We start from the raw sequence: 13943 nt of genomic DNA, 5'->3' as shown, positions 1-13943 counted from the left end.
TCCAGCTTCTCCCTCAGTTTTATTTAAAGCCCCCCCCCTCTCTATCCTCTTTGAAAGCTTCCTGCCCTCTCAAAAGACAACTGTACAACGGCAAGACCGCGAATAAGTGTCACAATTACGTTTATTTGCTTCAGAGCTGCTTGGCGCTACCACGAGAATAGCAGTTCTCAAAATATCCCCGGCCCGAGTGCACGGAGAATGATTTATGGCACCCTGATGAAACATTTAAGGCCATCCCGTCACGTTGAAATGTCTGTTGAAGACCAGACTTGGAGAGAGAGAGAGAGCCGTCTTTCACGATCAAGACGTCTGCACATAGACAAATAGATTAAATAGGGTCAACTATATTCAAGACATTTTGCTTTTGCTTTTTCTAAATGACGCTGTGTTAGCCAAAGAGGACGATCTCTTTGAAAGGATTACATTAGAGATAAATCTATTTTTATACATACAAAAGAACAAGACCTTGTGCTGAATTTTTACAGATTCTTAAGCTTGGAAAAATTGGGACATCGCATGGCTTTATTTTCAACCCTCTGAATCTTTCCAGAGCAAGGGGGAAAACAAGCATGCGGTGTTTGGGTGGGGATTTCGGGACGGGGCGAAGGAACATTGTATCTCATACGAAACCTAACCATTCAACCACATCCAAAACAAGTGAAACAAATTCGGTGTAAAAAAAATAAAAAATAGAATTAAAGATTTAAGGGTACATGTATACTTGTGAGTGACATCTCTAGTCCTGATATCGTGTACAGTGTTGCTTCAATGACGGTGCAGTGAAGTGAAGTTCTTTGACTTGAGAATCCCAGACAACCAGAGACCAGCAGCTCATTGTCCAGCTGAAAAACTCAAACGCTGCTTGCAAACACATATTAAGAAAAAACAATTTAAAAAATCATGAGCGTAAACCACTCAAACAGTTTAACGTGAACAATGAGCATGATTTTGTTTAGCGGAGAGATAGATTTGATTTTTGCCAAAGAATTGCTTTGCAAGTCAGTAGCAAGAAGGATAATAATTAAGACGATCTATATTATTCCCTGAGTATTTGCTGTACAAATCTATGTTATTTATTGAACACGGACCCTCTACGATTTCAGTTATCGTTACTTTTTGAATATCTAAGTTGCGCATATCAGTTTGCATTTGAAAGAAAATCCCACTAACAAACGGCGACGACGAAACCAAATGCCGACGCGGAAACAGCTGCAAGCATTTGCACACATTTAATTTTAGACGAAAACAGAAAAAAACAACATATCAGAAATCAATGTGACACAAAATCGATAAGCATCCATATCATATAATTCCCCCTTTTGACATTTATATCATCTGCTTTGTCTTGTGACCGATTTAATCCTTTAGAACAGAGGTCTCAAACTTGCCCCGCCACTTAATATCACCTTAAAATCTGCATATTTGATTTGGCCGAGATTACAACCTCCCATTTATGAGCGGCACAAGGAGTACACTGGACGTGCGCCCCCCCCTGTCGCGACATACTTGGACCCTGGATTGGTCGCCAGTCCATCACAGGGCAGCCAACCATTCACTCTCACACCTACGGTCAATCTAGAGTGTGTCCAATTTGCCTAATTGCCTCCATAGTGCAAGTTTTTGGGACTGTGGGAGGAAGCCGGAGAACCCGGAGAAAACCCACACACACACACAGGGAGAACTTGCAAACTCCACGCAGAAAGGCCCCAGAAAAACCCGGGGTGTCCTTGCTGCAAAGGCAAGAGTGCTAACCACTACACCAACCGTGTGGCCCACGATGGAATATTGATATTCAATCTACCCTCATTTGAGTTCGAGACCCCTGCTTTAAAACCCATTAACGCCGCACTTACTTACACACACGTCACCAATCGGACTCAAAAAACATTTTTACTCTTTTAAGAATACTGTCCGCACGCAGCTGACCACATCGAGACTCATCAAGCCGTTTTTGGGTTGAGCGATTTGTAGGAGGACCGAGAACTTTGACGAAACCAGTGATAGACGTGAAGAAGAAGAACCGCGCGGGCGCGCCAACAGGCCGCCGCGTTGGGAGCTGTTTACCCCAGCCATGTCCACACAGACCACACCCACAAACCCGAGACCGTCTTTCATACACCAGTCTATACCAAGACCTACACCTAATGTACAGTCGAGAGAGAAATACCATAGGACCGTGGCAGGAAACAGTACTACACTGCTTGAGCAACAACAATAATCATTTAAAATACAAAAAAAGACAAAAAAACTTTCCTATGGAACAGTAAGTGCAATGTGCTTTGTTTTTATATATTGACTTGAGAACAAATGATATATATTTTTAAAAAAAGAAACTAAACGTCACACTGAAAAGGTTTGCGGAAACGAGCGAAAGGAGCAGAAGATTTAAAAAAAAAAAGAAACCATGAGCAGACTCATTCAGAAAATCAAGCAAAACAAGCATCGAGAGCTCTGATCTAGATTCAATTTCCACGATCACTTCCTCAGCCCCGAATTCGCGCTCTGACCATGCAAGCTCAAACAAAGTGCATATTTGATGACTCAACCTCGAAAATTCGACGACCTCGAAAGGAATACTGTCTAATATATCATCAGTTTTTAGCCCATGTCAACTTTCAGATATCATTTTTACTTTCTTGTAATTTATTGATTTCATTTACATATCAAGACTCACTTGTTAAATTAGCGTAATTTGTGTTGTTGATGTTGCCATAGAGAACACACATGGGTCAAAGATTATGTTTGGTTGCATTGATTGGGTACAGTTTGTTAATTTTTCTTCCATTACTTGATTAGTTGCAGTTTTTACAGTGTATGCAGATTTTAGACTTAGTTAGACTGTTTTTATTTTCAATCAAACTGTGTTCAATTGTGTTTGTAAAAGTCTGTGGTAGCTTTTGTTGCAACATAAAAATAATTTAAACAGAAAAAATTTCAAAATAGCGCCAACAAACTTGTATTATTTGGGCGACTTTAAGCTTGTAGTTTTAACTTATTGTTAACTTAAAAACTATTTATTATGATTATTATTATTATTATTGCCTCGTACAAAGTATGTTTTTGTGTATATTTATGGTTTATTTCGTTCTATTTGCAAGTTTAAAAAGATTTTAAGTTTGCCAAAATTGTGGTTACACCATTTCCGTTTCTTAAAAAGGGGGACAAATAGAAAAAAACAGCTTTAGAAGTACGATTTGGAAACGTTCTCCATAGTCAAAGAATGCACTGCTATATTTAACTAATTGAAGTGTATAAACATACATGCTGTGTGCTAGATGTTATGCCTTTACTGCCTGTGTTCTGTTTGTCTTGTTAAATGAAAATCTTTTAATTATTTAATCTAATCACAGTCTTGTTTTTTCAACCACTCGGCGAACCCCGACACGTGTATTCAGCCAGCGACGGAGACGTCCCGGGTTTGAAAACGCTCTCAAGATGCTTTCCTGTTTAAGCTGATGGGTTGAATTGTTTTAAAAAAATTATATAAAAAGGGTAAAAGCTTTGCGATACTGACATCATCTGCATCTAAAATCGATATCAATTTGAGCTCCTGAAACAAAAGATGTGATTCGGAAACCCGGCCAAGAGCTCTGGCAAAGCATAACAGAGCTCAGAAGGAAAAAAAGAAGCTGCAGGAAGGTTTTCTTGGGAGTCTCTAGGGTAGTAAAGGGGCGAGTGGTCCTTCTGTTTCTCAACCAACTGTATTTTGTGTCTATTTATTTAGAAGAGGGGACGCAGTAACTTAGTGATGTTTTTCTTACATTTTCCTGGAATGGTAGAACAAATCAAAAAGGTGAAAATGATCAAAACAGCCCTGCTGACGCCACTGATCGGCGGGGTGGGGGGAAAGAAACACAAAATCTCATACTTCCAAACACGACCAAATGAACAATGTCAAAATTAAAACAAATGAAGAAGAAAAAAAACAAAAAAAACCTTTCAGTTTAGTCTAGGATATTTATTACTGGGATTTCAGCCGAAGACGCTTGAAGACTTTTTCATGGAATTGTTTAATTATTTGTACTTTACATGCCAGAAAAAAATAAAAGTTACAAATATGAGTGACTGGATTTTTTATTATTGGATGTCAAAACAAATATTACTGACTGTGTTTATCATTTTAATGTCGGCTGGTGTGAGGGCACTGCAGTTCATTTGCAGAAAAGCAGCAGCTACATTAAATAATTGTGATTTATTTTGATATGATTTAGTGTCATAATAACTTTATACTATTATGAACATTGAATAATATTATATTCTGTGTTGGCGATAAAGAACATGTGCTAAATAATTCTGACAAGAGGAATATTATAACTTTGAGCAGTTAAGCACTGAGATTTGAGCCACCAACCCTCTAGTTACAAGCCCTATTCCTTTCCACTTCCCCATGGTATACCCATTAACTACTTACTCCATATTAAGTGTATTCTATTACAAAACTACAAAGTGTTTTAAGAACGCATAGCAGCTCCGACAGTAAAATCCAGACAATTCTGTTGACCTGAACCACGTTTTTTGATAAATGCCACACATTTTTAAGCTAATATCCTATTTCACAATGTTAAAGAGGCAACAAACAACACACCTGGTAATATCAAGACACCAGTAAGGAGAGAACTCTGCAGAAAACGTGCGATCAATAAAACATTTAGTATTTAGTAAGTATAAGGTAAAAAGGATTGTGTATTCTAGCATTTAACAAAGTGGAAAATGACACTGTTATTCCCCGGGCCACACCCCAACCTCTCAGAAAGTTGCAAGACAATTGGTACAGAGTTTTTTTTGATAAATTAGTGACATGACAAAAGGCAACGACATATTATTTGGAATATGATATAAGAGCTTTATTTGAAAACAATGGAATGGACAACAACATTTGACACGCATCAGGGAATCAACTGAACAGGTACAGCAGTGGAAGATTTAGAAGTGTTGACACCGCATTGGAATTTCCATCACTTATTCTCGATTGTTAGCAGACGCCGAGGTGGCGCCGCTCACATCATGGCAACCTGTTGTTGCCGCGGTGACTGCGTTGGTCCCTCGGGGTCGACCTGCGGAGGAGAAAAAGCAGGTCACGTAGTCACATTTTCAGGTGGCTTGTTTGCTCGAGTCGTGATTCCGAGTTGTTTAAGATGAAGGGCAATTTAGTTAGCGATTAATCCCCGGAGGTTTATCATCTGAAGAATAAGCAGCGGTGATGTACTGCTTGTTTTTGAGGTCAGTGGCAACAACGCTAGACTTCTTTAAATAGTTTTAAGTCGTCATTACACCATCAGCGTTTTTCAGTATCACTATCAAACCTTAAAATAAAACACTTAAAGTGAAGATTACAGGATGAATACTGAGTTACAGGAGCCTTTTATAATCTGTGTTGATGTCAAGAGAAACTACATGTAATATAAACTCATTCTGCAGGAGAATATCAGGCATACACTGCCTCTAAACAAGGTGACTCATGTCAGCAGACGAGCATTATAATAGGACTACACAATATAACTACACAAGACATGTGACCACTTTGCAACTAACGATTATTTTCATGATCGATTCATCTGTCGATTTTTTAGTCCACAAAATGTCAGATTTTGATCAGTATTTCCCAAACAACACTTACTTTGTCCACAAATGTTTAAAAATGATTCAGTTTAATGGTTTCTTTGTTACATCGAGCAAAGAAACCAGAAAATCTGGATCATTGGAGAAAATCAATAACATTTCACCTGAGCGACTTATTATATATATGATGGCTAGCTTGCCAACATACAGCCATAGTCATTTAATTTGAAATGTCACAGGGGGGCGCCGGTTAATTTTCAATCATTCCATGTAGACCTGCAACAATTAATCTTTTAATCGAACAATTGATTGCTCACTGATTTTTCATAATCTTCTTGAATGAGAATAATTTCTGGTTTATTTTGCTCCATATAAATGAAGAAATCATTCCAATTAATTAATTTTCATTTTGTGGACAAAACAAGACATTTGAGAGCATCATTTTGAAGTTTGGAAATAATCCAGAGATTAAGAATAGATTTTAAGAATAAAAACAAATATATAAAATCTATTTTTAAGTAGGTACAAGTACAGACTTTTTTCAGTATTATCGTGACACAAAATGTTCATATCTTCCCATGCCTACTCTGTTTTGGTGTCTGTCCTATTTATTTTACAAAAAGAAAATGAATAAAAAGCAAAACCAAGTGGTTTCTTTTGATAACCTTTATCACTGCATCATCCCAGCCCTACTGCAAAACCTATTTACTGATCCAAAGGAAAACAAAAACAACCTAGAAGAGTCTCACCCATACTGAGTAAATAGTCCTCCATTCATCCATTAAATCTTAATCCTCTTAACAACTATGACAAATGAAGCGGTCGTTACCTTGGCTCTTGTTGCTGTCCTGCTCTTCTTCTAAGTGAAGCTGTGTCTGCACATGGGGATTTTCTTCTCAACAAAATGATGAAATACTAAAGCTTCACATCATGCAGCTCTGACTGTCCCTGTTTTCTTTTGTTTGTTTGTTTTTTGGAAGTAAGCACCATGTAGAGAGGAAGATCAGGGATAATGGACATAAACAATCTTGAACCCATGTGATCATACAGAGTATAAATAGTGTCCTGCAGAAGACGTCATCACAGTGATTTGGCATCAAACACACAAGTCAAAGGGTTTACTCACAGGTAAAATGGACTTAGAGCTCTTCATGCTCATGAAGAGAGTCCAGACTTGGAGGCTCGTGACACACGGCAGGAGTGATGAACTCCATCAGGTACTCACAGCGACTGGGCTCCGATGTCGACGTCAAAACTGTCTCCTTTCCACATATTAACTTAATCTGAGGGACAGATAATCATTCGTTTTCTACCGTGTGGTCAACAGACAAGTGAAGGAAGAGATCACGTCGGGTGTGAGAGGTCGAGACTCACTGTGGTGGATCTGTTTGGACCTTGCCAGCATCCTGTTCCATGTTCGTACTTCATCAAAGCGTAAATGTCATTTTCGGGACCTGCCCATTTCCCCCACGATCTACAGAGAAATTTGGAGAGCAGGATGAGACGTTGGCTCACCAATGACAACACATTTTCGATACTTGATGCAAAACAGTTCATAGCTGATTTTCTCTTACCCCAGGTTCGTCTCAGATCCACCGTACTTGGGTTTCTGGGACACTCTGTTGAACGGGCACAGCTTGTAGATGTATCTGAAAACAAGAGATGGAAATTTAACCTTGAGAAGAAGGAACTTGTGCTTTTTTAATATTCAGTTGTGAACACTTACTCGCTGGTAGATAACTCATAGCACTGGCTGTAGAGATAAGCAAATTCCCCACTGGGTCCAAAGTCAAAGGAAATCTCCTTCTCAAGGTTCCTGCAAAACCAAAAGCAAATCCAACATAGAACGATATGATCGTGTACAGATTTCATACAATAACACACCCATTGTTCACCAAATGTATGCATTGTCCATCCAAAGAAATGGACGCTTTGGCCACATTGTTTGATCTGATTCATTAGACGTCAGATTTGACAGTTCATATTTGTGTTTTTTCCTCTTTACACATGCGTACAAATATCAGGAAATATGGAAGATATTAATGATTTAATGATCCTTCATAGGGGAAATTCAGAGCCATACAGATATATGTAGATTTTTTTTAAAAGGTTGTACAATTTAGAGATTATGCTCTAAGTTAATTAAACTCTGTGACCTTTCATAAGTCAGGTTTTCTATGATGAGGAGCTAACACAGCAGAGACGGAAGAGAAAAAGAACTGGAACTAAAAGAAACTTCCATTAACTTGCTTTGGTGTTTCATTTTGCTGCGTTTACAGAGTGCAGGCCGATGACATCAACGTCCAGTGTGTAAACAAAAAGACCGCATAGAGTGGACTCTGATTCATGGCCACATATCGGATGTAGTGTATATCTCTGCTCTAGGATCTTGGCTCGTGATCAGATTTATTTGTCTTTACGACTCTGAAATAAAAAAATACTCCAAGTCACATCAACTGAAAAACCCACAAAAAATCCACATTAAAAGGAAATCACAGATGGTTTGAAAATTAAAAGACCATCATGTTTTAGGACCTCTGCCATTAAAAAAACCCACACACAACATCGTGTTTTCGGCTCATGCCTTCATCTGGGTGTGAAGACAAAGAATTCAAAGCAGTCATCAAAGTTGTTTACGCTGAGAGCGAGACAGCATCTGCAGTGATAAATACCAATTCCATTAATGGGGAAAGATCCACATCCAGACTGGCTACTTACCTAATCTGATCGTCCACTTCCCGGAGAGCTCTCTCCGCCTCATCAAACTCGTCTCTGGCTTTTTGAGCAGCTGGAAATCAGATTAAGATTTTTTTTTTTTTATTAATTAATGCATAATATATTTAAAAAGGAACAACCTCTGTCATGTAAAGCTATTCAGCAAATTACATTTGAAGTCTTTACTGGAAAGAGTGAGGCTTTTTCTTCTTCTTTTAAAGATTGTATATCACAGTATGACTCACTCCCTAAATGCTGAGTCATGCACTTTTATATACACACACACACACACACACACACACACTTACAGTCAATGAGGTTCTGCGTTTCTTGGTTGTAGGGAGGCATAGTTCCCTCATTGTCGTCATCGCTCTTTTTTTCTGGAGTCGTCACCGGGGGAGGGGTCTGCATTTAAAACACAGGTAGGAATGACTCACAGGCATAAATTTAGTCACGATGTCAAGTTCGTTATAAGGAGTTACCTTGTAGTCTGCGTCATCTTGGTCGTCGTCTTCGTCCTCTTCATCGTCCTCCTCTTCCTCCTCGGGGATGTCGTCTTCAGGGTACGACTCTGAGTCATTGTCGGAGACCGGTTCCCCTGTCTCCTCATGTGGAGGCTCCACTGGTGGTGAAGTGTCAGTGGTGGCCTGATGTGTTAGGAAAAAATTAGTTACACAATAGAAAAGCAGTGGCTTTAACACAAGAATTTGCTAAAAAAAATAACAAACAAACATATTCTTACCTCTGATTTGTATTTTTCTTTGATGTTACTCCAAATAGTCTCAAATGCTACTGTGTCCACTTTGTCCACACTGCCCAATATCACCTAAGGAAAACAGAAAAAAATCTCAAAAAACAACTGTATTTAGTGTTTATATTTATATAAATATAAATATATATTTTACCTGAGCCTCTTCTTCAGTGAACGGACCATCTGAATCTGGATCCAGCTCAGAGTGGGACAGAAGCTCAGACACCGAGACACTGAGACAAACAAAGTTACAATCACTATGTTATAACCAACTCGGGTATAAATAAGACAAATATGGATATTTAATACAGGGTTCACACACAAATATCAAGGACTTTTGAAGGACCAATTCCCTCAAATTAAAGAACCGAATGTGTGAAGATGGGAGGGCAACTTGTAAGAGTTGCTTCGACCATGGCGTCCACTTTTATGGATTTGCAGCACACACTGCATCTGGACAAGTGATTGTCCTTGGGATTTTGGTCAAAGTCAGTCTTTGTCATTTTCTTTGGTGAACCAGAGATCTTGGAATTTGCATTTCCCAGGCATCACAGATTAGCTGTCTCTTGCTTACTGTTACTCGCTTATTGTTCTGCATGGAATCTCACAGCAGAGAGAGAGAGAGAGAGAGAGAGAGAGAGAGAGAGAGAGAGACAGTGGACAGTGTCCACAACACCGCTAGTAATTACGACTCAGCATAACTTCTTTCTTGTGCAAAATTCAAGCAATGATGCATGTCTATTCAAGGTGATTTTCAAAAACTTTCAAGGGCATTAAATTACTTGTGTCAAATTTACAAACTTTCAAGGACCCCTGAGAACCCTGTAAACATATTGAGCGGCACACATTTTGCCCATAATCTTCTGTGAGATTAGTTAAACAGCAGTTACATATTTTTAAATTCTGTTTTCTTCTTGCTTTGTTTTAGCCTTTTTCAATTTGCCTCAAACCTAAAACTGTACGTTTCCCGTTCCCCATTATGGATGCTGATCACTCTGAAGGACTGATACTCACAAACCATCTGCGTCATCATCCAGCTCAAGAAACACCTCAGCCATTTTCCCCTTGTCCTTCTCCATACGAATGACAGCTTTTTGGTCTGAAACAAATTTGAGTTGTCAGTGAACGAAATTCCTGAAGAGAAATTGTAGAGGTTCTGAATTTATATTAATGTCTAATTCAAAAAAAGTTGAGAGAAATAGACAATACTATCTCCCGTGTGATGTTTTGCATCACTTGTAAGTGGTGATGCACTTTACCTTCCCAGGCCTGTAGATGGTGGTCTTTAGCTTCTTTCTCTGGCTGCTCTGCAGTCTCTTTTACAGTTCTCAGAGCTTCCACTCTGTCCACCAGCTCCTTCTTACTGACCTGAACCTCTTCAAGTTTGGTCTGTAGAGACAAATAAAAATAAGAAGAGGTGAAGAAACTGGAAAAGATCTTTAATTCTTTAAACAATACGTAAAGTCGTATGTGATACAAAAAACAAGCATCAGATCCAAAAAACAACAACCGCTCAAAATGAACTGTAATGCACTGAGAATCACAAAAAGCAAGCAGATGGAATAACAGCAGTGTTCCACTAATAACCTCATTATCAACATGGCAGATTTGTCATTCTACAATTAGCTTGTTGTTTTGTCATCTGTTTCTCAACATTTACGAATCTGGATGAGAATCAGTTCCATATTTTAAGAGTGAGTAGGATGACGGACTGACTGCCTTTAGTTTTTGTTTCTCTGTAAAGCATAGGTGATCACTAGATCTAGTTCAGCCATCAGCTGACTCTTGGTAACCCCACAGACAGTGACTGTACAACAACTCTACATCTTTGGCTGGCAGCTTTCTGGAAATAGTTAGACTGGCTAATGAAAAACCAGGGAGTGATTGTGCATGTACTGATTTCTGCTTCAGAGCTCTGGATAATAATTATTACACAAACAAGCAAACATCACAGGATTTGTTTTCATCACCTTCTTGTCCTCTATGCCTCTCTTGGATTCATGGATAAGCTGCTGTTTGAGCAGAAATCCCTCTTTAGCTATCTCTGCCAACTTGCGCAGGCTCTCCTTCTCGTTGCGCCCCAGCTCCCTGCAAATCACAATCATTAATTAAGTAAATTACACAACAAAAATGAACCAAATCACATTTTCTGGTAAGTTAATGTGTAGCGCATGTTGAGGGTCTAAAGATATTGGAACTAGACTGTATAATACATAAATAATTTATTCGAAAACAAGCCCACCTGCATGTGTTCTGACAGGCTGCACCGCTGTTGTATTCGTCTGTTGTGTCACAGCAGTCTGAGCAGAAAAAGCAGACATTACACAAACCAATGATGACCAAGCAAAAACACCACAAAAGACAATAATCTGCACGGTTTCAGATTCATACCACAGATGCCGTCATTAATGCGCGAAGATGGGATGAAGGCTGGTCGGAAACCTGCGTTGGTGCAGTGAAAACTGCCGTTGGGACAAGCAGCAGTGCCTGCAAATAAATATGATATTAAACATGGAAACAATTTCAATCAATAGACTTAATGCATATCTATCTATAAATGTGAGTCGAAGGGTTTGCTCCAAAGGCTCATAGGCAAGTGAGCAGTGTACTGTAGAACAGTAATCTCCAGTCTGTACTAACCTGGCTCATCCGTGCCATCCTGGCAGTCGCAGTAATCATCATTCACTCTATCAAAGGGAATAGTGTGAGAGCCATCCAGGCAAGTAAAGGGTTTGCCTTCTTCATAGAACTCACGTTCTGTAGAGTGAATGTTAAGAAATAAACAAGTCACACTTGGGCACTTAACCGTCTCATAACAGTGCAAAACTAGGTGTAGCTGAGTTGCAAAATTATAAATAAACTTAGATGAATGCACACAATAAATAATTTTTATTCTGCAATATTGTTCTTCATTGTTATGGGCTATAATCATTTCACAGGGTGCACAACATGACATTAGCCTATTCTCATGGGAGCCTTTTATTTTTATTGTTAAACAAGGCCAATTTCTATTGGAAGTTGGCAAGCACAATATTGGACTTTTTGATATGCCAATATATTGGGAGTGCTTGAGCCAATAACCTATATACAGTGGGTTAGGTTTACTGTAAAAAAAATTCTAAAATTTGTTTACAACTAGAAACTCTGCTAAATGTATTCATTAAAATATTGATTTACCCTGCTGTATCAATTATCGTATTGCACGAGGAGGGACAGACTTCACATCACATCACATACTGGTTAAAGTCTATAATATGTGTCAATAATTGAGTCAACTTGTGAGTTTCCTTGTGTATTATGAACACTTACTGGACAAAGGGACACCGCGGGGACGTTGTACTTCCACCGCAGAGACTCCCACACTCAGCAGCATCAGCAGAAGGACGAGGAAATGACGAAAGTGGCTGGACATCCTGATGGTGCTACTCAACACTGGGGGGGGTTCACAAATAAGCGAGATTCAACTGCACCAGAACCGCCTGTGAACGGCATACATAATGCAAAAATGTGTTCAGGAAACACTCCAGCAGAGACACATGTCTCATACTAATGCACAAAAACACGACATGAAACATGCAACGACTTCATATCATGACAGTTAGCACCAAGCTAACAAATGGATGCTAACTCGAGCTAAAACCCTAAGCCACAAGCAAACCACAGACAAACCGCCGAAGCAACAAAATATTAACTACACATACATTGGTAATGCGACATCAAAATGAAGCGGGTGTACATGTGTAACACAGGAGAACGATAAAGAAAGAAGAAAACGTACGGAAATGACTCGTCTTTGGAGGAGGTGAAAGCTAACGGCCAAATAGGGTCGCCGTCTTCTTCCGCATGCACACGGTGCACGCGCATATCTCCGCCTCTCGCTCCGTCTTGTTTCACGCGGATTGGATGACGCTTGGTTGAACGCCTGTGATTTGCGAAGAGTCGTGACAACTTGTCGTGACGAGAGGATTATGGTTTTAAGTGGAGGACGCAGCCTAATGGCCAAAAGTCTTCTGTAATTTAACATTTAATCACCAAGTTTTTGGCGATTCTGGAATTACCACTAAAGATATCTATGACGTCATTTTCACTAGACTTAATTTTATTGTGAATTGTAGTTGAAAATATTGGTGATATCAATTCATACCAATTAAAACTAGTTTCAGATATCTGCAATTCAGATTAACTAGTCACAATGACGCCATGGATTTGCATGATTTTACACGCATATCGTAATTCCTGTTTTTACTTGTCAAAATGATGTAAAAGATATCGTAATTAAGTTTTTACCTGTCAAAATGTCGTAAAAGATATTGTAATTCAGTTTAGTCAAAATTACGTCACAGATATAGGTAAATCAGTTTTTACTTGTCAAAATGATGTAAAAGATATAGCAATTCAGTTTTCACTAGTCAAAATCATGCATAATATCTGTGTCAGATATTGTGGATATACACAATTGAATTGTAGATATCTCTAATTCCAGTTTCAGATATCTACTTCTAACTTCATTTATGACTATCTGAAACTTAATTAAAGATATCTAAAAAAGCACAATGTAGATATCATTCATTGTATATCATTCATATTAAATATATGTTGAACTTGAATTATGACTAGTCAGAATGATGTAGATATCTGAAACTGGAATTAGAGATACCTGCAATTCAGGGGAAAAAAGACAGAGTCTAAAAGAGAGCTGGACAATATCATCTGTCATGTTATAGGGCTGCAACGATTAATGGATTAATCATTTATTACTAAATGAATCGTCAGCTATTTTGATAATCAATTTTTCATGGTTTCAGTGGTGTTTTTTTTAATAATGTTTTCAGCTCCTTACATGTGACTATTTTCTGATCTCCATATAACAAAGACATGATTCAAAGGGAATAAGTTTTGTTTGTGGACAAAATATGAC

General features: G+C 38.6%; 1 protein-coding gene across 2 annotated transcripts; it reads right to left on the bottom strand.

Annotated features, from left to right (window-relative positions):
* Positions 1-4829: 4829 nt before the first annotated feature.
* On the bottom strand, positions 4830-12938 carry prkcsh (protein kinase C substrate 80K-H). Of its 2 annotated transcripts, none has more exons than XM_058654501.1 (18): positions 12804-12938; positions 12335-12504; positions 11666-11782; positions 11417-11512; positions 11268-11325; positions 10996-11113; positions 10285-10414; positions 10040-10124; positions 9180-9258; positions 9017-9100; positions 8757-8921; positions 8583-8679; positions 8278-8347; positions 7286-7375; positions 7134-7208; positions 6934-7033; positions 6686-6842; positions 4830-5054 (listed from the first exon to the last, which is right to left on the bottom strand). In XM_058654501.1, exons 2-17 carry the CDS (start codon positions 12435-12437, stop codon positions 6699-6701), a joined length of 1611 nt encoding a protein of 536 aa, XP_058510484.1. In that variant the 5' UTR covers positions 12438-12504; positions 12804-12938; the 3' UTR covers positions 4830-5054; positions 6686-6698. The 2 variants fall into 2 exon arrangements, with proteins under 2 accessions (XP_058510484.1, XP_058510485.1); XM_058654502.1 differs by lacking the exon at positions 4830-5054 and adding an exon at positions 5061-6514.
* Between the last annotated feature and the right edge of the window lie 1005 nt (positions 12939-13943).

The sequence above is a fragment of the Solea solea genome, chromosome 16 (assembly GCF_958295425.1).
Source record: "Solea solea chromosome 16, fSolSol10.1, whole genome shotgun sequence".
NCBI classification, from domain to species: Eukaryota; Metazoa; Chordata; class Actinopteri; order Pleuronectiformes; family Soleidae; genus Solea; species Solea solea.
Note: the sequence above shows the minus strand (reverse complement) of the source record. Positions and strands in the feature narration are given on the sequence as shown.